General features: G+C 36.8%; 3 protein-coding genes across 9 annotated transcripts in view; 2 read left to right on the forward strand and 1 right to left on the reverse strand.

Annotated features, from left to right (window-relative positions):
• LOC146005452 (cleavage and polyadenylation specificity factor subunit 6-like) overlaps positions 1-8,307 on the reverse strand; it is a 145,632-nt gene extending 137,325 nt beyond the window's left edge. For 2 of the 7 annotated variants that reach the window (XM_083144711.1, XM_083144707.1), the window contains exon 1: positions 7,805-8,307. In XM_083144711.1, the coding sequence (XP_083000837.1) occupies positions 7,805-7,879 (75 nt within the window). In that variant the 5' untranslated portion in view covers positions 7,880-8,307. The remainder of the gene's footprint in view (positions 1-7,804) is intronic. The other 5 variants (XM_083144697.1, XM_083144727.1, XM_083144702.1 and 2 more) reach the window with 4 other exon arrangements.
• Positions 8,127-26,651, forward strand: part of LOC146005486 (methylcrotonoyl-CoA carboxylase beta chain, mitochondrial-like) — a 38,707-nt gene continuing 20,182 nt past the window's right edge. Inside the window, exons 1-4 of the mRNA XM_083144733.1 lie at positions 8,127-8,221; positions 21,162-21,362; positions 25,199-25,363; positions 26,428-26,606. Of these exons, the coding sequence (XP_083000859.1) occupies positions 8,203-8,221; positions 21,162-21,362; positions 25,199-25,363; positions 26,428-26,606 (564 nt within the window). The 5' untranslated portion in view covers positions 8,127-8,202. The remainder of the gene's footprint in view (positions 8,222-21,161; positions 21,363-25,198; positions 25,364-26,427; positions 26,607-26,651) is intronic.
• On the forward strand, positions 9,229-14,760 carry mIF2 (mitochondrial translation initiation factor 2). The gene has a single exon (XM_083144690.1). It carries the CDS (start codon positions 9,630-9,632, stop codon positions 11,790-11,792), a length of 2,163 nt encoding a protein of 720 aa, XP_083000816.1. The 5' UTR covers positions 9,229-9,629; the 3' UTR covers positions 11,793-14,760.

The raw sequence follows: 26,651 nt of genomic DNA on the forward strand, positions 1-26,651 counted from the left end.
ACAATTATTTAATGAGCAATACATATCAATGAGAGCATGTTAACATGTGGTATTCACTGTATATTGAAATATTCATTTCTTTACCTTGAGAGAAACTGTTAAGTTTTCCAGCCTGCAAAGAGAGCATGCAAAATCACACTCTGTACACTAAACAGTCTCTAGCATTTCATCATCCCATTGGCAATAACTGGGAAGAAAATATAAGGGACTGTAAGTAGGTATTATTGCCACAATCTACGGAAACCATATATTTGCAGTCACAGAAGTTATGTAGACATGAAACTTACACTGGGTATTAACTTTGTCTACATGGACATTTTTTAAACATGAACAAGAAAACAATTCTCTACATGAAATTTCTGTATGGGGAAAATGTTACTAAGGTGTAACGAAAAGTTTTGCATGGAGTAAAAACAAACATGGATAAAGAGAGTGGAGTCAAAGAGAGTGGAGTCGCTTGCAAACATTTTCAATATTTATCGATGGTCTCTGTGGGTATTTATTGAATTGAATCTGGTTCTTTTCATTTCTTACTTACTTACTTAGTCGCGTCCTCTTCTACCTGCCGGTGTCGAGGGGTTACAGAGAGTTCTCCAGACGTTTCTGTCCATCGCCTTTCCCTGTGCCTCTTTCCATCTTATGCTTCGTTTCTCCAAAATCTCTTTGACACTCATATTCCATGTCTTTCTTGGTCTTCCTTTTGGTCTTGTTCCTTGTGGACGTGCTTCCCATATCTGCTTTGGCAGTCTCGTCTCACTCATTCTTTTCATTTCAATTCAATAAATATCCACAGAGAACCATCGATACACATCGAAAATTATTGCAGGCAGCTCCATAACTTTCTTTTGCCCATGTATCTTTTTACTTCGAACAAAAACTTTTTTTTACACCTTAGTAACTTTTCTCTCATACAGAACATTCATGTAGAGATTTATTTTATTGTTTAACATTTAAAAAATATCCACATACACAACGTTAATACTCAATGCAAGTTTCATGTCTCTATGGCTTTTTGTATAAAAGTTACGTAATTTTAAATCTTGGTTGCATGACTTTTCGGACACCCTGTAGATAAAAAAAGATATAGGAAATAAAAGTAAGTGTTTCAACTGCAAACTTGCCAGGTCCAGAACTAAGACAGCTGGTTTGTAAGAACATGATTTTCTTATCAGTCTCCTTGAAAATTGTGTGTGAAAGGGTGTGGTGTGTGTGTGTGTGTGGAAAGGGGGAATAGGAATAATGGATGGCTGATCTGTATGATATGTAGACCTTCTCACATTTCTATCATACGGAAGTGTGGGTGAGTAAGAGCTGGTTGATAGCTAACCAAAAGCAGTCACTAAAAGGTGTATTGTGGCCATTGGTACAGATAGTGACAGTGAAACCCACCTTTTTTATGGATGACTGGTGGTTGTTGATCCTGAGGATGAGAGCTATGGATGGATCGCACCGTTACCTTGGACAAGTCTAATATTAGATATTTGTTATATTGGACCAAGTATCTGTGTATCCACACACAAAACCAAATCCATGACACTGAAGCAACGGTAACGGTTCCGATTGTGTTATGCTCTTTTTCAAAATATCGTAGCAGAAACACTATCGTAGGACTTTGGCAATCATTGTCACATGAAATTTGAAACTCTCTTAAAGTATTTAGCAGTGTTTTGATTCTGGAAAAAGTATTTGTTAGTGTTGAAAATACAACTTTAAAAATACCTAACACAACAATGTTTACTCCCGATATGCAAGGCATTCTCCGTTCATGGAAGCGAAAGAAAGCATCGTGAAGTACTGCTGAGGTAATTTAAAATGTTACGGAAGCTAATTAGCACAGTTATCTCCTGAAGGAAGCACAAATTATGTGAAAAATAAGATGTTAAAAGTACCTTGCCAAAAACTCACCATTTCGTAAACTTCATGCATGTCACAGACTACAACTGCTAGCTGTTCTTCTCTCCCCAGATGTTTGCAGGAGGTCCAAAGGGGTTTCGTGTTTGAGAGAAGCAGTAGCGACATCTAGTAGTAATTAGGGGTGTGTGGGAGGGGAAATTTTTAACATCCCGACATTCGGAACAGGAAAAATTTGCAATTTCCCGACAGAGCCAGGAAATTTTCGAGACGGGAAACTTTAAACATTCCCAGCAGCCACCCCCACCCATACCGATGGATAAATAACAGTCGTTTTTTTCAGGGCTAAACAAAAAAACTCATCAAAATTGACCCAAATTGCCCAGCGATTCCGGGCTCTGCCCCTGGGGCTACCTGTCTTTTTCCATAGATTCCCTGTTCGGGCTTTCTGAATAGCAGTTTCGTAGCACTCATCGTTCGCAAAACTATACATCAGACTAAACACAATTCTTAAATCACATTTTTGAGACATGTTCCCTTGGCCCTGGAAAAATATCTGTATCCCCCACCTGGATGTTTCCCTTGGCATACAAATTTTCTGAATCCTCGATTCTATATGGGACTGTATAACTACATCGGTGCTTTGTGGTGTGGACAAGAACGACATTTGTACAGGAAACCATTTTCGACACACCACTGAAAAGCTGTAGAGTTGTTTGAAAAACTTTTCTGAAGCCTATAGCGGTTCCATGTATCTCCGAACATTTTCCCTGTCAGTAAAGTACACATTCAAACACTGCATGTAAACGACTAGAATCAGTGAACCAATGCCGAAAACCCCTTCGTACCTCACGGATGTGACCCACAGAGAAGCGGAAGTTCGTCCAAAAGACGACAGTAAACAAATGGCTATTGTCAACGGTAGGATAACATAGGAGTATATAGACATGGAAAATGTGTGTCAACAAAACACCCAGTAAGTTATCGCTAAAACACCGCAGTATGTGTTAACAGAAGTAAATTGAAATCGAACCATGTAAAAATTGCATTCATAGCATGATGAAATCGTAATAAAACGAAAGGAACTTGTTGTTAAAATGCAGGGGTCACGTGAAAAAATTGTACACTTATGTATATATATGTTGCCACGAACCATGCACAGGTAGCCCCACTTTGTATATATATGTTGCCACGAACCATACACAGGTAGCCCCACTTTGTATATATATGTTGCCACGAACCATGCACAGGTAGCCCCACTTTGTATATATATGTTGCCACGAACCATGCACAGGTAGCCCCACTTATTTACTTTCAATTGGGTGATTTCATGTGGAATGACCATACATTACTTAACCCAAATATTCTACATAGTTTCTGATTTTTTAATCAGAGGGACTATCTTCACCAGGTGGTGAAACTAGCTTTTGAGCTATCATCACTTTTTTAAATTGAGCATGTGCATGGACAACGACCCTGCATGGCCTGTTACATGGATTCTTTAGTTGTTTGTGTGTATCAAACTTATGTTGGGGTACTAATTTACTATGCTTCCGACAAATTTCTTCATTTTTACAGAATAAACTACTTACCATAATAAGTTCCTGTAGCATTGTCTAACATCGGGAAGGTGTTTTGTGTGATGTGGGAATGTTTCATAGCGGAAATTCATGTTCTTCGTTGAAAATTAATTCTCCGAAGCACAATAGCCTTTGGCGCATACTCCTTCGAACATCATCACGTGTCGTGATTGTGTTTTGTTCATGTTCATTGGGTATCCAGTGTTTCGAACTGTCTGTGTTTGCAACGAAAGTTAGAAACATGACGTGTCGTGGATGCATGGTGAAATTCGTACCGAATGTGGAACATCGAGTGGATTTTTAATTTAATTGAACACGGGATCGTGAAGAAATGAAAGGAATGTCGAAAATGTGGCAGTGAAAGTAAAGTACTAGTTAGAAGGTGGTGAAATTCAGGTAAGTTTTCCGTATCCTGGAAATGGATTTCTTCAAATTTAAAAGTTTGGGGCTCATTTGGGGGCAGGTAACTCTGGCCAATTTCTAACATGCCTTTGAAAGGGATTCTATAGAGAAAGCCGGGTAGCCGGAGCGGGACCGCAGTACGTCAATTACCCCAGGGCGGAGCCCAGAATCGGTGAGAAATTTGGGCTCAAAAATTTCAAAGCAAAATATTTTTTTTGTTTAAATTTCCCACTGATTCCGGGACGGATAGCCTCAAAAACCATTCACGGATAGCGGCACGAAACATTTCAATTTTCTTCGTAAAACAATGCAAAAAAAGTTTTTAAAAAAATTGGATCAGATGAGTGTTGTTCACGGGTATTTCTTGAGTTCTGAAGGTTGAAACAATGCATAACGAATGAAAATCGACAAAACACAAGCACGACGTGCGATTATGTAGTCGGTAATTATGCGATATCGTCCGAAAACCTCTCACTCGTTTATTTCGTTAATTTTAGCATTGATGCTTACATATTCTGCATTGCGGAAGATTCTTTAAGGTGAAGTTATGCCCTTTTCCATAAAATAGTCTCAACTTTTCATATTATTTGTCTTCCTTGTTCCGCTTGGGTTACAGACAATATGGCGTGCACTCGTCATGGATTGTTGCGCGTCCTGCTTGTGTTTTGTCGATTTGGAGTGGGTATGCAGTGTTTCAACCTTCTTAACCGAAAAATACCAACTTTCATGTTCATTATGTCATCACAAACCATTGACGGATAGCCCCAAAAATTATTCACGATAGCCTCACGAACCATTGCCGGATAGCCCCACGGACCATTTCCGGCAAGGTTTGGTTGGGTTCGGTAAGCATAGTGAAAAAAAATAAAATAATTCTCGTAAGAAAAAGGCAAGTTTGGAAACACTGGCGAGACCACGTTACTTACGACGCTTGCGCAGGTACATAATGGAAACATTCATCCATTGTTGTCAGAAAATGCAAGTTCCTTGCATAAAAGTTATTATTTGTTGTTCTGCAGCATTATATGGTGAAGTTTTCAGTTTCCGCGAAAGAAAATACCTCGAAGAACTTCGACAATGCTATAGAAACTGATTTCAGTAAGGGTAACAGTTCCGATTGTTTTATGATTTCTCCAGCACAAAGACTAATTATTGTAGAATTTTGGAAATCATTGTCACACAAAATTTGAACCTTCCTTAAAGTATGAGCACTGTTTTATGTTGAAAAAAACAACTTGAAAATTACCTTACGCACTTCTCATGGACAAGATATGGTAAATGTCTGTTATATCGGAGACACATTTCTATCAGAGATTTTCAGTTTTAAATGGTTCGTACTTACCAATTGTGTATTGCGGAACATAGTTGAAGATGCCATTATGCTTTCTACTCGAAAATAACTTCCATTTTTCACATAACGAGTAATTCTTTTGGGTCCTCCATTCCGTTGCGGAACATACAATATGGCACGCACAGCTGTGGTTAATCGGGCGTCGTGCTTGTGTTTTGTCAATTTCGAGTGGGTATGAAGTGTTTCAACATTCTTAATCGAAAAATGCCTACTTTCGTGTTCATTATGTCATCACAAACTATTGACGGATAGCCCCAAAAACCATTGACGTTAGCCCCACGAATCATTTCTGGCAAGGTTAGGTTAGGTTAGGTAAGCATAGTTAAAAAAATAAAAAAATACATGTTTGGAAACACTGGCGAGACCGCGTGACTTACGACGCTCGCGCCATCTGCAGGTACATAATGGAAACAACGGCATAATGTTGTCGCTTTGCACAAAATGCGAGTTTATTATATCAAACGTGCTTATTTCTTCTTGTGCAGCATTCTACGGTGAGAAAATACCTCCACAAACTTTCAAAATAATACAGAAAATCATTTCCGTAAGTAGTTTGTTCTGTAAAAATGAAGAAATGTGTCTCCGATATAACAGACATTTACCCAAGATATTCTCAGTCGACAAGCGACAGTAAATATCGTAGAAGTGTGGGAAGAATGTAGAAGTAAATCGGAACCTTTGTAGAATGCATTTAGGGACTTTATTTTAATGATAAGGGAACCTAACCACAAAAGCATATATTGAACAAAACCTTAAATAATCGCTAAAACTCCGCAGTATGTGTTAACAGACGTACATCGAAATCGAACCATGTAAAAATTGCATTCGTAGCATGATGAAATCGCAATAAAACAAAAGGAACTTGGGCCCCTTGTTATTCTTACAGCCCCATATGCCATTCCGACCACCTGGTGAAACAACCTGTAGCATTTTTTTAAAATTTAGCTCTTTCACATACAATGAAAAGAAAAAGTACAAGGGTTTAGCTAATTCGCAACTGGGTCTAAAATAGAAAAAGTTACTTTGGAATGATTATTGAACTCTACTTTCCTTGGATAGTTTAATCACATTTAGATATACAGTTTGAAGTGTAAACCACTGAAATGCAAATCAACCAGAATAGAACCTGGGAAGATTTGACGGTAACGATAGTATAAGCTGGAGACAGATTTTTTAAATTTACAGGAGAAAAGACGAGAAAGTACTTACAGAATTGCGTTCTTGAGGACTTTCTGAAGCCGGGGAAATTGTTTTTTCGAATCGTGCAACTTATTTGGCTTGTAAGTAAGGTATTTTTCGTCATTCATGCATCTCCATTGTACGATAGCTCGTGCCGCCATTAGCGTCGACTACGTGAATCAAATGTTCCGTGTGTTCGATCATGTAACCCCCTGTCAGTGTAGCAACCACGCGGTAGTTTTACAAGATGACGTGTGAGCGGTTTTCCTTTTCCATTTAAGGTAAGACTCTAGTATACGTCCTTTTTCCTAAGGAATACGTGTCATATATCATTGGAAAGCTTATAAGGAATTCAACAACGTAAATCCCAAAGCGAGGAAAAATTTCCACGCAGTAGTTTTACAAGATGACGTGTGAGCGGTTTTTTTTTCCAATTTAAGGTAAGACTCTAGTTTACGTCCTTTTCCTAAGGAATATGTGTCATATATCGTTGAAAGGCTTATGTTATAAGGAATTCAACAACGTAAATCCCAAAGCGAGGAAAAATTTCCTGAAGGAGTGAATCGAGAAAAACCGATGTTGTCCGGATATGCGTAATTGAACGTAACCTCGTAGGCATACCTCGACCCCGTGAATGGATAGTGGGGCTATCGTGAACAGAAAGTGTAAAAAGAAAAAGGTACTTACCCGAAGAGATGCCGGGTGCTGCACCACGATCGCACACCGCGAACGCAAAGAAGCAATCACCATGCAGATAAGGACGTAAAGTAGAGTCTAGCCTCAATTTTCGCTTAAAAACCTTTTGTGAATAGTTTGTGCGGCATTTATCGGTTCATAAATTTGGAACCACTGCACATCAGCTGACGACAGACGAGAGTCAAGATTTGGCCGCCGAATTAGCAACGACCAATAAATGATTATAATGTTAAAAATAACGCTTTTTTCATGGAAAAAAAGTGATCCCCAGCTTGAAAAATGTTCCGGTATGCATATGAGGTAAGTAGCAATGATTTTTATTTGAAAATAAACGAGTTTAATGTGTCTCCGGCTTATACTACTGTTACCAACGTCAGTGGAGGAAATCGTAAATCCGTGTAATAATCATAGAGAAATTACGATGTTACATTTCACAATTACAACTCGAGATAAAACTAACGGAGATACAACAAATACAAAGTAAAAAAAAAAATCGGTATATGGAAATAAGTGAACAACTGCAGTGTGTGTGTGTGTGTGTGTGTGTATGCTATATACGTGAAGAACTGCCAAGTGCATTCCCGGGAGAAATATTCTCTATTCTCATGCGGCATTTTGACACCGGTTAACAAATTTAAATTTACTGTTCTAACTTCTACAATCTCCAAAAAAATATTCTGTCTCTCCTTAATGTGTTCCAAGATATATTATTACATTACAACTAAATCAACTGTAACGTACTTACCTGTGCAAAATCCTGTTCTATATCGTCGGCATACAAATCTATGTCCACGCCATCCGCCATTTTCTTGGTTTCCATAATGGAGTGGAGTTGGAGCGTAAAGTAAATCCTACGGTTCTACGTAGTTATAACACTTCAGATAGAAAGGCTTCAACTACATATACGTAAAAACTTTAATAAAGATCAAATTTCCAAGAAACCTTGTTGCATTCAATTATCAACTATTTTTCCAAAATATACACGCATTATTTACTAAAATCGCACAACACGCGTTCTATTTTCTTCACTTGTATACTTTGCTTGTATACTTCTTTCCAGAAGGAGTTAAACGAAGAACATTATCGGCTTTGGTGTTTGCTCTTCCAAACCACAGCCAAGGATTCGTTCACTTCACAATTAACATGGTTTTAAGTAACTCGGGTAAATTATCAACTTATTGTATCTCAAATTTAATTATACTACATAACAGTTTAGCTTTATTTTATTCTTTATGTAAAAAAGATGCAGCAAAAATTGGGGGCTCCATGAACGTTCAGTTCAACCAAAGAGTATATGACTCAACGTTGCAGAAAAACGATGTAGCACAGTAAGTTCACTGGATTCATTTGCTACCTGTTAAAGGGGCGGTGCGAGCGTGTGCTGCAACTAGGTGTACATGGTATCCCTAATAGTCGGGACGAGCGGGAAAAAAAGTCCCGTCCCTATTTCGAAAAATAACTTCCCGAGCAGTCGGGAAATACCGAATGGTCATTTAGAAAGTCGATAATTCAAACAATTGTTAGTTTTTAATGCAAAAATAATCACTAAAGGTGAAAGTGCTAGGGTATGGTGACTGGAATGATTGGATCCGGTACCGAACTTCTACAGTAAACTGCTGCTTAAAATTCATTTTTGTGCATACTATCATCATGAAATTCTCGGAACGGCAAATGTTCGAAATTACCCGAAACTGTGAAGAATCTCAAATTCTACACCCCCGCCCCATCAAGTAATTTTGCTAATTTCAAGAAATGTCTGAACTTTCTAACACTACGCAAAATAAAAATTTTCCAACTGTTCGGGATACCTAAAAATACGGACAAATAATAAAAATATTATAGGATATAGTTATCGCACCGAGGTTTTCAAACAATACGATTTTGATGTATTCTCATCTCATCAAAGTTTGATAAAATTCTTACGAACCTCGCCCCACAGAATAGAAATCCTCGTCCGCTGGCTCAACTGATGCGGCAGCAAAACTGTGCTATTTACATTTTGCCTGGTATTGTGGAATTTCCTCTTCATTTGTCACTTTGGAAAAGAAAACAAGAAATACGAAAACCCGTGACAGAAACAGACTTGTCATTTGTTTGTGTGAAATCTCTTTCTTTGGAAATTTTGTTTCGCGTTCTCTGCTAAGGTGGGCATTAGCGATAATGAAGCATGTGTGGCAACTAATGTTTAACAGAGAGCTATGTTTATTAAAATTCTTTTTATGCCAAAAATGTAAATGTAAAACCTATCGATCGAAAGCTCTATATTGATTGTATAAATTTGCCCTATCATCCCTTTATTTATTTTTATTTATAGTGCATAACAGTGTTACAGTTTACACAATTAAGAATCTAATATAATTTTCAATAATGCTTTAGGAAATACTGTTTCAGTCTTTGACAGTACGAATGTGCCAAGTTTACGTCAGGAACAAAAGCTGTGTGACAGAAGAAGATCTAGTTGCGAAGTAGGAAACATATGATGTGTTTGGTGCGCGTAGCCGATCTCGTGTTTTCAGTAATATTGAAAACTGATTTTCTACATTTCCTTTAAGCATAGCTAGAATTTAAATATGACGGCTTCTTTATTTCGTGTAGGTGTTACAAGGAGTCGATTTATATTGAGCGTTTATGTGAAAAAATGTTTGCCAGTTCGGACTTTTGATATTTTGTCGTCGCAAATCTTTGTGTGTCCCTGCTTGTCTGTAGATCATCTAACGAGAATCAATTTCCACATGTCTAGCGTTACATTTAAGCGGCGTAAAACAGCTGAAGAACGTAAGGCACCAAATATTATCCAATACACACCAAAAACTACACCAAAAAGTGGTAAATTAATTGAAATCTGGAAAAATATGACTGTGGGAGAACTAGCGAACGTTTTGGAGAAGGACGTTAATCATGTTTTTGAGGCTATGGAGTTTGTAGATAACTCTGCAGGTTACACATCAGAGGATTCCATTATTGATCAGATACAAGTTATAAAAGACGTTGTGAAAAGAAGTGGCATGAGATTTGTGATAGTTTCTGCTCCAGGTACAGAAGAAATAGTGCAGAAGAACAAGGATGTGGTTAGGAGACCAGCACCAGATCCTGCTGTTCTTGTAAAAAGACCCCCAGTTGTAACCGTAATGGGACATGTTGATCATGGGAAGACAACTTTATTAGATGCACTTCGAAATACATCTGTTGTGGAAACTGAATTTGGTGGAATAACCCAACATATAGGGGCATTTTCTGTAAAACTTCAAACAGGAGAGAGTATAACCTTTTTAGACACTCCTGGCCATGCAGCATTCAGCGCAATGCGAGCTCGTGGTGCAAATGTTACAGATTTGGTGGTTCTAGTAGTTGCTGCTGATGATGGTGTTATGGAGCAGACTGTAGAATCAATTAGGATGGCTAAACAATCAGGTGTTCCAATTCTCGTGGCTATAAATAAGATTGACAAACGAGAAGCAGACATTGAAAGAACAAAAAATATGCTTTTGGAGCATGGGATACAACTGGAAGATTTTGCAGGTGATGTGCAAGCAGTACCAGTATCTGCACTTAAAGGAACAAACTTGGACATCCTTAGTGAAGCCATTGTTCTTCAGTCAGAAATCATGAATCTTAAAGGTGATCCAAAGGGATTAATGGAAGGCGTAGTTATTGAATCCAAAACAGACTCCCTGCGAGGAAAATTATCAACGGCAATAGTTCAGAGAGGAACTTTGAGAAATGGGTGTGTTCTTGTAGCAGGTACAGCTTGGGCTAAAGTGAGGGCAATGTTTGGTGATTCTGGGAAGACTATTAAAGAAGCACCACCCTCAACGCCTGTTGAAATTTTGGGATGGAAAGATTTACCTTCAGCTGGTGATGAAATTCTTGAAGTGGAGTCTGAACGCAAAGCTCGGGAAGTTGTGAAATGGAGGCAGTCACAGGAATTTGCCTCAAAAGCTGAAGAGCATCACAAAGCAGCCAAAGTCAAAATGGAGGAACACCTTAAAGTATACAAGGCAAAATTAGAAGAAAAGCGTAAATTGGGACGGTACAAAATGAAACCAACTGGACCAAGGGTAAAAGAAATCAAAGTTGGTGATGAAGGTCCAAGCTTAAACATTGTTGTTAAAGGAGATGTCGATGGTTCTGTAGAAGCTATTTTGGATGTACTAGAAACATACGATTCTCATTCCTTATGTAAATTAGATATTATACATTATGGTGTTGGTAATGTAAGTGAAAATGATGTGGAATTAGCTGAAGCATTCAATGCGATAGTTTATACTTTCAATGTTCAAGTCCCCAAAAATATTGAAGTTTTGGCAGATACTAAAAAGGTCCCTATTCACCCTCATAAAGTTATTTACCATTTAGTGGATGATCTTAAAAAGGAAATCGGCAGCCGACTTCCTATGAAGGATGAAGAAGTTATAGTAGGGGAAGCTAACGTTCTTCAAGAATTCGTCATAACAGAAGGAAAGAAGAAAGTTCCAGTCGCTGGTAGTAGATGCACAAAGGGCATGCTTCAGAAATCTGCAAATATTAGAGTGATAAGAAGAAGTGACACGATTTATGATGGAAAATTACAGTCATTAAGGCATATGAAAAATGAAGTTGACAGTATAAAAAAGGATGTTGAATGTGGTGTGATGTTAGATAGTTCTGAAGTAAGATTTCAACCTGGAGATAGTTTAGTGTGCTATAAAGTTAATAGTGTATCACAAGAAACAGACTGGAACCCAGGATTCTGAACTTTTTTTGTTAATATATTAGTGTTCAAATATGCATCGTGTAAAAAGAATTTGTACTATGTAAATAAAATATAGAATTTTGCACAAAATATCAGTGGTACTTTTTATAGCTATTTAAACATATTTGTTAAATGTTACTTGCATGGTTGCATTTATGGTAAACTGTGATTATTTTCATTATCTGTTCAGCAATTTATTCGGTAAATTTATCGTATCGGACAAACTGATTTCTTCAAATTTACAGGAGAAATTACTTACCGACTGCAGTTTCTTTATACTTGTGGAAGTTCGGGGAAGTGTTTTCTCGCATCGTTCATTGAATTTTGTAGTTAAATCATCTATTTTTCGATATAAATGGGTGACCGATGCACGAAAGCTATTGCATCCATTTACTTCCAAGTGGATGTAGCCTTGACATAAGCCTAGTCAGTATTTCCAAATATGTGTTTTTGTAACTGAAGAAGGTACATTTCCACAAATTGTTTGTGGGGCTATATGTCAATGGTTTGTGGGGCTATGTGTCAGTGGTTCGTGGGACTATGCAAGAATGGTGTGTGGGGCTATGCACATTTTTTTCTAAACCAATTGTTAACTATTGTAACCTATACGTGACCCTACCTAACCTAACCTTACCGGAAATGGTTCCTGGGGCTATGTGTGAATGGTTTGTGGGGCTACGTAGGTATTTTTGAGTACAGTGGGGTGGAAACACTGCATGCGGAGTACGGTAGTGAAACTGTGACCGCCATTTTACGTGTTACCGAAGGCAAAAAGAAACGATGAAAACTTACTCCATATGTCGCAAATAGAGCTTATTTCCGTGAAATAAGCAAAATGCCACCTTCAGCAATGTTTCTTAATGCAGAATACGTAAGTAAGAATATTCAAATTAAATCAACTAGCAAATTTCAACCGTTTGTCCGATACCAGAAATTTACCATTTATTCTATTTCTGTGCATGACTTTTGAAATATTTGTCTCATTAATGAAAGTAATGTACCAATAATATGTAGCTGTGTAATTTGCAACTGCTACTAGAAACTTTCCATGATGAATGTCTGCAATTTAAATGTTGAGATAGAAATATTTTAACATTCATTTTTTTTTTGCATTGTGTTCTGTCAGTGTCCAACTTTGATGACAAATGTAAGTTATGGGGACTATATTCAAATCTTGTAATATATTTCTAAGTATTACTGTAAGTATTCGTACTACATTTTTGTCATTTGTGAGAAGTTTCATTTCATAAAATGTTTAAATTACAATAACACAAAACAATATTCAAGTCATAGAAAATCCATTTGATTAGCATGCTTCAACTCTTATAATGCCATTTGCAACACTTGAAATATTATGATAGGCTACTACTTTGATGTTTGTTTACAGTTCTATTTGTGTATGTGTGCATTGCCTGCATTGTACACTTTTTATTGTTTATTTACGGCAAGTAATCCTATTTTTGCTGCAACTTTTTTATGAGAACACACACACTATTCATACATGAGATTGTAAGTTGATCAATTTTCCAGTTTCAACAATATCAGCAATTTAACAAACAAAAGAGACAGTTATTCACTGAATCTTATCAATAATGTCTGAGCCTAACATCTGCATTGACAGTGAATCAAGGAATAATTTTTATTTCCTATAAAATTCTTAAGTTATCACTTGAAAATCTTCTTAATTTTTAATTGTAAATCCTAAATATACGAGGCATATTCGTAAAGTAAGTACCATTTGCAAATATTGCCGCTGTAGCGAAGCAGTCACGACCGTGCGAGTTCTCGCTGACATCCTTCATCCGTTAGTTAGCCACAGGCACGCGTGGGAGCAGGTCATGCTTTTTCTTCGTACTTTTCTGAAGGTTTGAAATGTTCAAGAAAATCAATTGGCCCGCCGACTGTGAAGTCCGGTCTGTGATTTGTTTTCTCAATGCAAGAATAGTTGAATTCTTGCCTAGAGGACAGACCACCAACAAAGATGCCTGCTGTGACACATTAATCCGGCTGCGTCGTGCAATTCAAAACAAAAGATGCGGAATGCTTAGCGAAGGCATTGTATTGCTTCACGACAATGCTTGTCTGCATACGGCCTAACAAACTCAAAATGTTATCACGTCATACGGTTGGGAACAATTAATTTGTTCATCCGCCAACAGCCCTGACTTGGCACCAAGTGACTACCATCTCTTTCTTTATCTGATGAACATGTTACTTGCTGGTCAGCGTTTCGACGAGGACGACGACGTCGAAGCAGCAGTGCATGGATGACTTTTGTCACAGGCAGGAATATTCTATGATGATGGGATACAAAAACTAGTGCCATGCTACGACAAATGCTTGAACAATGGTGGAAACTACGTAGAAAAGTAGTTTAAGGTCCGTAGAATGCAATGCAAATAAAAAAAGATACAAAACCATTTTACTTTATTTTTTACACCCTTTCGGTACTTACTTTCCTCGTAGTAAGGCAATTATCTTTTTCATAAGTGGGAAAACTACCACCTTAGAAATTTACCCCAACATAAAAAGTCAAGAAACTTTGTAAATAAAAATAGAGATATTGAATTGCCTCATATTTAGAATTTATAAAGTTTAACAAGTTTCTGAACTGGTAACTTTGGACATTTATAATACCTGGAAAAAAATATGTTCCTCATTTCACTGTTAGTGCTACTGTTATACTCAAACAATGTAATGATAGCTTGTCAAAATTTTATTGTTAAGATTCATTGTATAAGGTTTACTCTTTTTTTGGAAAATTTCTGTCATCATTATAAGTAAAACATTGATCAAATTACAAATATATATCTGATGAAGAGAGTGTGTTCTAAAATGTCATATATAAAAAGTTGTTACTTTCATTAAACATTGGTTTACAGTTCCATTTTATACCTTCCTCATGAATTATGATGCACTGATGAAAAATAACTGCTGGTAAATTGCCATATTCTTACACTGAAATTCTTGGCAACATAGTAAATATAATTCATCAAGCTATTCTAAAGTGAGTAGATTGAATGTGACTATAAAGTTTCTTGAACAATCTCTCAAACCATCAGATTTTTTTATGAACTTTGATTTTTATGCCTGGAAATAAATGGCAGGATTATTATGATTAGACAATAGAGTATTGTTCTTGATAAATAATGTTTTAATTATATTTCCATGTAGTAGTTGAATAAAATTCTTTTTATATTAATGTTCTTGAAGTGCTTATATATCAGCAAAACTGATTTATCAAAGTTTATTAATTTTGGTAGCCACTGCCACGCTCACTTGGAATCTTGTTCTATAAGGTAGGAATGGGACTGATTAATTGGTACTTTATTAGTATAAACCGATACAGGAATACCTGTAAAATTAAAAATAATTTTACCAATTCGATATATGTGTAAACAGGGGTAGACAAAACTAAAAATAATTCAGGCACCAGTCCCTTTTCTCAGGAGCAAGCTTATTTATATTATTATTATTATTACTTGAAATATGGGCTAAGAAAGCCATGAATCCAACTAAGATGAAATTTAATCTTAAAACTTTAAATTTGTTAAATAGTATAAGATTGGACAAAAAGGAATTAATTCTACCACCGCAGTGACATTCCTAATGAAGGCTCAGCAGGTAACATTATGAATAATTATTCAGTGCATACTAATATACAGCTGTCGCTACAGATGATTTTAAAATTCATCTAACAACAGTTCAAAAGTTTATTCATCTGATTTAATGATACATGCGATATGGAAAAAAAACACAAAATATTAAAAAAAGAAAAATAGAGCTGAATTAGAACTTCTGGTGCCTTGATGACTGGTTGCTCTGAATTTTTTCAACCCCTGTCTACAAATATCTTACAATTTAATGCAATATTGTGTAATTTTGTTGTAATTTTTATGTATATAAACATAAGTTTCATTCTGTAATTTTTTTTCAAGTAAATGTCTAAATATGCAGCTTCGTTTGCAAAGCCTAGTATTTTAATTTGCTACCATATTTGTCATACCATGAAAGCTGCTTAAAATACCATAGATAGCATATTTATTGCTGTTTGTCATTAGGAATTGAAAGTGGAAAGGTTATATTGTTACGTTTGTGTGTGTAGGAAGCATTAAGAGAAACAAAAATTCAATTAATTTCGTAATGCCTAGCTGGCCAGCCAGAAAACTGACTCAAGTAAGATAAAGTGAATGCAAGTTTTATTTTTCTTGTCAATTATCCATGAAGGAGTAGTAAACATTAAGTATAGAAAACATTAATTCATATGAAACTGCAGTTTTAATATTTCCTTTGATTTTTCTGCCCATTTTATTCGGACACCCCGAAGCTAAAATTCCGTACATGGAAGAATGTTACTGGAAAGAAATCAATGTTCGTGTGTATCCATTACAACTTACTATTGTCGTCATTGGAATGACTATTTAGCCTTTTAATATTTGTCAGATGTACAACCTGTTATAAATTGAATTTTGCTGCATTCATTCATTCATATAATAATATTTGGTACGGTCAATAAATAACCCGATTAATGCCTTGAAAATTCTAAATAAAGTAACAGAGCGATGGAACTTATGGGATATTTAGGCCAGGCCGGGATACGCCACATGTCTGCGAGACGAGTTCCAGACCGCGTCGCTAGTTGGGAACACTGGCAGGGAAGGGAGGTTGTGTATGTGCCTCCAAGGTGCCAGTATGACTGCTGTGTATGGTGGTGAGTGCATGTCCCGAACACAAGTGTATGAGTGGGCTGGTCGGTTTGGAGCAGGACACACAACAGTGTCTGATGTGGCACGTAGTGGCCGCTCTAAATGTGCCATTATGGATGAGTCCATTCCAGCTGTTGACGACCTCATACGCTCGTAAATGTTCCCTGGTGTGTGGCCTTCTGCCGTCAAAAACTGTATCACAGATTGCCGATCCTCCTTTGTGGCATCTGACACTGTGAACGCCATGACTCACCTCACTGAATGACTGACTGGCACCTTGGAGGCACATTGCACATACACAACCTCCCTTCCCTGCCAGTGCTGCCACCTAGCAACGTGGTCTGGAACTCATCTCGCAGACAGGTGGCGTATCCCAGCCTGGCCTACATATCCCGTAAGTTTCATCACTCTGTTACTTTATTTCGCTTTTTCAGAGCATTAATCCGGTTATTTATTGACCGTACCAAATAATAACCCATGGCGCAACAGCCTGTGAGGGCCAGGGCCTACCTACCGACTGCTAGTCTCACTCCCACCTGCTAGGTGGGAGACCATTCAGCCGGTTACAGGATGATGTGTAATCAACATGACGAACCGCCAGTCATAGTTGTATGTTTTTATGACAGGCTTATGCTACTCATTCGTAGCTCCCCAATTCCCTCAGGATTTTGTGTGGCCACTGGTCCCATGCACAGGCGGGGACTCGTACCTGTGCATGTCCTGTAGCCGGAGCCCAAAGCATGATGCCTTAGACTGCACCCCACAACCACGGTACACGATGCTGCAATCATTCATAAGAAATTTAATATCAAATGAGCTGAATATTAGTTCAATTTTCGCAGGAAGGTGTCGTTAATATGTAAGCAAGCATAGGTGTGGGCAAGGGGTGCAAATGAACCCCCCCCCCCACCCTAATCATGGACGTCTGAAAATTTTACCATGCAGGGACAAGCAAGGTATATTTCCATGGGGCATATTACCTCATTAATAGTGTTGCCCCCCTCAAGAAACGCCACTTGAATTTGAAATTATCGCATTCCTGTATCCCCATTATAATAATTAATTAAATTAATATAACTGAAAAGCAAATTATGCATCTGAAATATATACTTTTAGGTTGACATTCGTTTTCTAAAGGTTAGATGTGGCCATCCTTGTCCCCCTTTCAGATGTCTATGCCCCTGTATTATTATATTTTCATCTAGAAATTTAGGATATAGAGTAATCTTATCGCTTATGCTCTTAAAGAAAATGAAGTATTTTCAAAGTAAACTCAGGGAACAGGGAGGATTGCCCCCCAACCTTGGATGGAAATCAATTCTAGAGGGACAAGGGGGGCAAACATTGAGCTAAAGAAAAAAAGGCTAACAGAATCTAAGAGTAGCAGGACAAAAGGATACTCAAAATGGATTTGGTTTTCACGCCTTTCTTCCATTATTTCTTCCAGATGACCAAGAGCACCTGCAGGGTGCACAGAGGGGCAATTTCTAATTTTATATAAATAAAAATACATTTCGTTAAATGTTCTTGCTCACTTCGCTCGTAAGATCTGCTTTTCATACAGTCTTGTAAAATTCAGAGCCATAGCTAGGGTGCAGCAGGAGTCTGCCCTGGACGCTGAACGATCTAAATGAAGAAAATTAAAAGATAATGCCATGGCGGTCCATGAATTTTCCCCCATATTAAATCAATATTGTTTTCAATTTGCAAATATTTAACCTAAAAATTTTCTTCAATGCGTCGCTTGCATTTCTTTTCTGTAATGCATTTTAAATTACCAGAGAGAAGTAACAACAACCAAGTACGTCAGACTATTGCAAACAGTTTTGTCTTAAATGCATGAACAATTGTTACGCCTCTGAAGGGTTGCATTATTTTTTATGTAATTGAAAACTATCCCACTTCGTTCTCTGGCTTATTTCTTATTATTAACACACACACATGCTTTATTCGTCAGTTAAGCTGCCTACACACACACACATATATATATGCACATATACAGGGTGCTCTGAAATTCCCCTTACAAACTCCTAGGGCAAGTAGAGGGGACTGAGTAGACAATATTTGGAATAGGAACCCATGTCCGGAAACCTACCGTTTCTGTGCTACAACCATGACAATGTGTCGGATGTGCCTGTGTTGGTATGCAACCTGGTAGGCAGTACATGACGTCAGAAGATCACCTGATGACCTAAAGTGTAATCATTTAATACAACCATGTCAAATGAGGTGTTACGTAAGGTACAGAAGTGAATGACGTGTGACTCAGTCCATAATACAAACAAATTTATTTGGTAACAATGCCAAGGAAACAAAAAATAAACTTACTATTCATTGATCAACACCTGTGTCGACAGTGGAACGCAACAATTTGTAGACGTCACGTGCCATCAGGTGATCTTCTGACGTCACGTACTGCCTACCCGGTTGCATACCAACACAGGCACATCCGACACATTTCCGAGCACCCTGTATATATATATCAATGCAATAAAACTAACATAAGATGAGGTTTTTCTTTCCCAACTGAACTTTCATCAAGGCCTTTGCCCACCCCCACCCCTAATTAGAGGGTCTGCACACGCCTATGTAAGCAAGTTGCAGCAATATATAATATTGCTTTAATTTATAGAAACATATCAAGACTTACACTATTTATACAATTTAAATTATCATCATCCAGATGTTGCATGCAGGATCTGCCATGTGAATGGTGAATTGATAAAAACGAATTATGGAACAAACACACTGAAACATCATTGACTTTCAATGGTATACGTGTTCCAGAGTAATGTGTTTAGTATGCATGTGAGAATAGTGCTTACATACAAATTTCTGTTTTGTTTTGGTATTTTTTTTTACTTTCCTCGCATTAAAATAGTTATGAACATTTATTGTCTAATAAACCTTTGAGGAATCAGTGCAGCAACTGATGGAAGTGCCAGGAGAAGAGAGTTTAGCTGTTGCAGAAAAGTGCAAATGTGGACTTTGAAAAATTGAAAAGTATTTGTGATAAAGGTGGATATTCTTTTCTTGACAATATGAATGCAGCCACAATTCCGGGTGTTCCGTAAGTCTGGAACCATAGGTATTTTCATTTTACCCTTTTTTCTGTTACAGGTAAACCATGGCACTGACTAAGGAGGAGCAAATCCAAGTTATTTTGCTGGTGAACACTGAACATGTTCTTTAACTGTGGTGTACAATAAGTTCCTAACATTAACTTGTTTTGTTATTCTCCTATGATTCAAGACTTAAGGAACAACTTGCAGTCTGTTTCGCATATGCTCCAATTAATTCTGTTGCAGTAGAGAGATCATTTTCTGTTATGAAAAGCATTATATCTGACAGATCTATGAATATTGAAACTTTTAAATAAATACGTAAAAAAAAAAACCTACGATGTGCAATCCAGACAACTCAGGAAAGTAAAATGTTATTTCCATGTAGATTTTAAACTTTGGATAAAATTATAGATATAACTGACTTGCAACTTGGCATTTTTGTGCATATTTTAACCAAAATAAATACCTTAAACTTCCGGGCTCTAATCATAATTATTATTTTATTACAAGTGATATCTTTGTGTTGCATTCCACCTTGTAGTTTCATTATGCTATATTCAGGAGAAAGCACAACTAATTTAGCTTCATATTCTTATTTTCATAGGCAGATAGATCCATTTTAGTGCTATGATCACTGCTCAACAGCTCATCGTCACTATCTTCCAAGCCTTTAGAATCAAACATTCTGCCCACATCTTACCCTCTTTCCTGATTTCTTCAGCAATCCATGTGTGGATCTGCTGTTCTTCCTTCATTCCAAATGCTAAACATCAATGATCATTTAGTGGGAATGGGGATAAGTATCAAAATAGTCACATAAGAATCCAGTTGCAAAATAGTGAAACAACATGAATACAATACCCGACCTCCATGGTGAAATAGTTAGCACAGTGGAATCTGTTTCAAATCCCAACCTGGGCATGGGTTCTTTGTGAGTGCCCCTTCATCAATTTCATCATATCATCACTCATCCTGATCGTTGTGATTAGTCAAAAGTGGCAAAAAGCTTGCCAAACAACAAAAATCAATTGGTCAACAATGGGTACAGAAAGAAAATACATAAAATAAAATTGTTAATTGTTTGCTATTTATGTTAGCTGGGTGCTCACAAATGTGGATTTTCGTCGAAATATATCTGATACACCCAGATTGAGAACACTGGTGCCACCTACAGTTGATGTAATTTGACCATGTTCTTGACAAAAGACAGCTCAACAAAACCAGAAAATTATACCACAATTTTGGCCTGAAAAAATTATGAATATATTCGAGGGTGACCCCCAAGCTCACACACTTATGCTGCCAATGAAGGGTTAATATTTGAATCTAGCATCTCTGGGTGGTGTACACTATGCTCAAGTTTTCTATGCTTGATTATTATTTCATACTCGGCAGTGTGGTTTTAAAATATGAAATTAAGGAATATACATTCATTATTTGTAGTTACAGGACATTTAAAAGTAAACTATGTTAAAGTATGTTCAAGGCTGCACACATTATTGACTATACCTTGGACACAATAGAATTTTTCCTTGATTTTTTTTATTAATTGCATAAGTAGTATCTACAATTGATGAGCATTGAATTTTCATATTTCAGCAATGAAGACTATCATTTTGAGGTATGCCATTCCTACAAGACAATTTCATTATCAAGTGAGAAATATGAACACAAAGTCTCCATTTAAAGTTATTGACAATAGTGTGGAACCATCCAGTCCTGCTCTGCAGGCTGCAAAGCAGAAGAGCCAAGCAAGCATTAAGATGTTTCAGCAGTTGCTGAAGATTTGCAGTGCTGGAGGTATGCATCTTTTCATATTCATCTTTCTGTTTCACCATTATGATTACGGATGTAAGTGTGTGTTCTAAATCAGCACAAGTTTCTCAAAGCCAATGAACAAAAGTAGACCCCAGCTACTCCATCTCCCGTAATGTAATTGCAAGAATTCCTGCAAGAAGATTGTGACCAAATCAAACCAAAAAAGAAAATGATTAGTCTGAACCAATACCGTTACTCTTTATCAATTCTATTCAATACTGATACCGATGCTTAACAATTGTAACAATTGGAAGTTGTTCAAATTATTGATTTATATTACTACCCAGGTGGCCAGAATTAAAGTTGCCCAACTCGGAGCCCTCTGTAGCCTGTTTGAGGCATTGTAGAACTCTGAAATTTGGTGAATCCATTATGCAGACCATGGGGAAGAGGATTGCAATAAAAAAAAATTAAAAAATAGTTCAATTTCCCACCACCAGGTTGAAATGTGGTGCTGTACTTCCATGATGGGTTGTACAAATAATCACGTTAAGTGATTTAGCTGAGTTATTAATTAGAAAGACACTTGTTAGTGGCTGGAAGTTGCGAGAAAATAATCTCTCGTTTATTGCAAGGTAAAGGCAAATCCATAACCAATTGGAGCAGTTTATGTCATTATTACAACCCATCATGGAAGTACAGTGCCACATTTCAACCTGGTGGCGGAAAATTGAACATTTTTTTTTATATATATATAGCCATCCTCTTCCCCATGGTCTTCATAGTGGATTCACCAAATTTCAGAGTTCTACGATGCCTGAAACAGGCTACAGAGGGCTCTTAGTTGGGTAAGTTTAATTCTGGCCACCCGGTAGGTTAGTATTTCACTCCAATTCTGCCTCTCGGGGCAAGAAAATGGCATTTTTGAGTAAAAGGCATTTGATATATGGGAAATTCATTAATTTCACATATATCTTTTAAATGTCTTGAAACTATGAGTTAGATATAAAATAGACTTTCAATGATCACATGACACATAATCTGTGTATTACAGTAACAAAATATATTTACAATAAAATAATTTTGGAGACAAGTTGTGGACAAAAATTGATGTGGCATACCATTGCATGGCACCAAATTGTTGTTTGTCATTGTTTTTTGCAACTTTTAATGGAATAAATATACATGATAAGGTGAAATTCAGTCCACACAAATGAATAATTTAGGTTTTATTTCAAAAAGTACTTAATACAACACAAATGAATTATCTTACAATTTAAGGAATTAATGTAAGTCAGTCTCATGCAGGAGCAAATGTATGAATTTTGGAGGTCAAAATTGCCAAGTTTCCAAAACTCCATAAACAGCTTTTCTCTTTGATTAGTAGGCAGTGTTTTGAAACCGTGCTTATGGCAGCTGGTTTCACCTTTTTCTTTGCGGTTGATATGCATTCATGCCCACTGTTTCACAAATTCTTCCATTGGTACTGCACCCATGTTTGCATTTCATTTTCCTTTCCAGTTTTCTAGGCAATTTCCCTTCAGATCTGACGTAGCAGTAACTTTATCATCTGAGGTCAGTCTCTAATGGCAACACCGAAATATTTTTCAGAGAATTTAGGAGCAAGATAATGGTATTCAACACAAAACTTTTTTTTCCGGTGCAACATAATGGTACACAACACCAATGAATGAAAACGAAAGAAACCAATACTTATATTTTTATAACTATCTGAGGAATTTCCACTGCTTGATGACTTGTACGATAAATCACTACTTCAAAATCACTTATATATCCGACAAGTTCACTTTCCAATTGCTCCGATGGATGTGTTTAAACTTCCCCAGCAAGGTGGCCATCTTGCCTTGTGGGTTACCACTATGTTGCTACGAATATGTGGTGATGGTATAATTTCGCTCACACCAGAAAACATACATGGAAGTATCGCATGCGAACTCTGACAAAACAGGAGGAAAGATAAGCAGGCTCGTGAAACAATTGTAACTCAATTTTGGTCAAACTGTGGTTTACCATTATCTTGCACCGAGAGGCAGAATTATTAGCATCAATTTACCAGAGTTTTGCTTTAAGATATTGAAAAATTGCATCAAAATACAAAAATACCTGTTATATAATTACAAAGTACAATTTCTTCACATAATATTGGTGCAAATTAATGGAAACTTCAAATTTTGCATAACTTTAAGTATAATTATACTCCGCGATAGTGTTGTGTGGCATTTTTTGGACCCCAAAAACACCAAAATGCTGAAAAAGTATTTCCTGGTATTGGTAAACAAAATCCAACCGATACTTTCCGTTACCAATATATCTGTTTCTGCATCGGTTTCAGCACCGTCATAGAAAATAGGCAACACATATATGATCTGATCTGTAGAAATTAGAACCATATTTTCACTCTCTTCATTTGGTCACAATTCATATCAATGATTCCTAAAGTGGACAATACCATCCTCCTGGGAACAAAGAGTTAACGCAGGGGGCATTAGTATGTGGGCAGGGGTTAGGGGGCTAAGTGACATACCGTATTTACTCACGTATTATACACTTTTTTCCACAAATTTTGCATGCCAAAACTGTGGTGCGTTTTATGCACTGAATAATTCAGAGAGCCCACATGAAACTGTACAGGGTCATTCCATGATTTTTTGGCACTTGCATTGATTTTTCATGTTTACTGAACCCTATCATGTTATATATCGTTGTAAAGCTTAAATTGTGCCATTTCTGAATATGGCAATAGTGTTCCATTCAAGATGGCGACATGAATGTGCAATGTGGTTGAAATAAGCTCATCACAAAATGAAGAAACCTTGTGATTTATGGTACTTTGGATGAAAGAAAAGATAAGGAAAAAGAAAATAATAATTAAGATGTATTACTGGCCAAATAATATGACATATATGGAGTGCGTAAATGCCTTAATGGAAGAAATCTTGTGCTTGTTTGAGGGTCCTGAATGTGCCTCTTATAAATGTTATGTTAGTCATGGAATAAGTATATATTTAAGCTACAATTCCCATATATTTTGAAGTGTTTTTTAGAAAAAGTAAAGAAGAAACAAGCAAAACCACGTATAGAAGTTTAAAGGCAATTTCCCATGATTGTAATGTAAAGCAGTGTTGTTCTTGCGGAATTCGAGCATGCACCTCCCATCACATGGGATGCGTATCAGCGGTATTTCTTAGGTGAGAAATAATAGAAAATAACTTCCTGAGAACTGCAAATCCATAACGTAATTTTGGTCTTGCTTTCTATATTACAAAATAAATAAGGTGGTTAAAGAGTGAAAGCTTTTGGATGCTAAACACAGTGGAGGGGGAGGGGGAGGTGGCATGGGTTGGAGACTTATTGTTTACACAAGAGGATATTCTCCTCTTGGTCCACATAGCAACAGGTGACTCATTGAATATGTAGGATGCCATTCACTTTTGATTGACATAGCAACAGTTTTACGACCTACAACTAAAAAAGCCATTTCTTATACCTGCATTATACTGCGCATTATATGCAAGATATAACTTTTTGTCACTTTTCCCCATCAAAAACCAGCGTGTGCATTATACATGCGTAAATACAGTATTTCAGTTGTGTTCCATTTTTCCGTTTCTTATTGGTTTGTAAATAGTACAGATTAAACATTGTACAAGTAAAATTTGGACCTTCCTGATGGCATAGTGGTAACATTAACATTGTAATCAAGGTATGAAGCATTTGATACCCAGTAGTGGTTCAGATCCCACTTTAAACTGTATATAAAGATTAGACTTTCTGTACATAAAGTGGGAAATTAGATGAGAAAGTAGAAATAAATTGTGTATGAAGTAATCCTAATAGAAATTGTTTTCATGTTTCAGGAAGCGAAAAGGACCATCATCGCCACACAAAAATTAAAAAGAAGCTCTTTGCACGTGATAGGTTGAAAATGCTTTTTGATCCAGATTCAGAATGCTTAGAACTCTCTTCAACTGCAGGACTTGGGATGCAGTATGGAGATATTCCAGCAGCTGGATGCATCACAGGTACAGTGCACAGTGTATCTGACTAGAAGAGTTTGCTGTTCCCTAAGGACTTAACTATTAGGTATAGATAGGACTGGCGCATTAGTTTACTATCATTATTGGTTAGTAATGCAAGGTGGCTACAGACCTTGAAAAGTCGGGGAATTTGTTTTTAGCTATAGAATTCTCTCTTTTTCTCTCACGAATTTTAGTCAACTCCTTCCAAGATAAAACAAACATCAACTCTCTACAACAATAGTTTTCATGCTTTGTTTTTTTTTTTAAAAAATTACACCAGCTTTTCTCAAACATATGATTCTCATATCACATCTAAAATATTGTCCCTTTTTGAGAAATGGCATATCAATTGCTGTCAAATGCTACCACTAAATTTACCATCTGTCTGGTAAAGGTTGATATATTAGGAAAAATCCATTATCTAGAAGTGAGATTTCTTTTAGTTTTTTCGTTCTTAACTTCAGTGCCAACACCATCCACATTGTTTCTGAAAGGTAGATGGTAGCAGTGCTCATTAAAAGAACAAAACAAATCAAAGTTGTATTATGTAATTATTTGATTGATATATATATGTGTGTGTGTAAGATTAAATTTTATGGCATCTAGGTGTGACACATTCAGTTCTGGATAACACCTGAATATAAACTTCCAGTTTTGAAATGAGCTTTCTAATTTTAAACCAGCTTTGAAATGAGGTTTCTAATTTTAAATCAGTTGTCCTAACCACTGTTCAAGCATTGAATGTAACAATAATTTTGCTGTATGGATGCTGAATGTATGTCAGTAATGTATAAATTTCCTTTATCATCCAAAGTTATTTCTTTCTGTCTCTCTTTCTATTTGCTAGCACTTCCTACTCCAGTTTATTCATTTTTAAGTACATTGTGCATTATTATTATATTTGTGCACACTTTATGCACCAGGCTCAATGTAAATTTGATACTCAAAGAATTTGGACCAAGAAGTATGCCCCCCCCTCCCTTAAGACCGTAAATAGTTTTCACTCTTACATAAATAGTAAGTAATCATGTTATACATCTGTTATCTTAGGAATTGTTATGTTGCAGCAATTGGAAGAATTCAGGGCATTTATTGCCTTGTAACAGCCAATGATGCTACAATAAAAGGTGGTACCATGTTTCCTGTGACTGTGTCCAAATGCATAAGAGCACAGGAAATAGCAATGCAGAACAGACTGCCATGCATCCATTTAGTGGATAGTGGAGGAGCATTTTTACCACTTCAGGTAAAGTAAGTAGTTGTAATGTGAATAACTTTACTCCGTCACTAA

Source organism: Lepisma saccharinum, chromosome 1, assembly GCF_977018435.1.
Source record: "Lepisma saccharinum chromosome 1, izLepSacc3.1, whole genome shotgun sequence".
Taxonomy (NCBI): Eukaryota; Metazoa; Arthropoda; class Insecta; order Zygentoma; family Lepismatidae; genus Lepisma; species Lepisma saccharinum.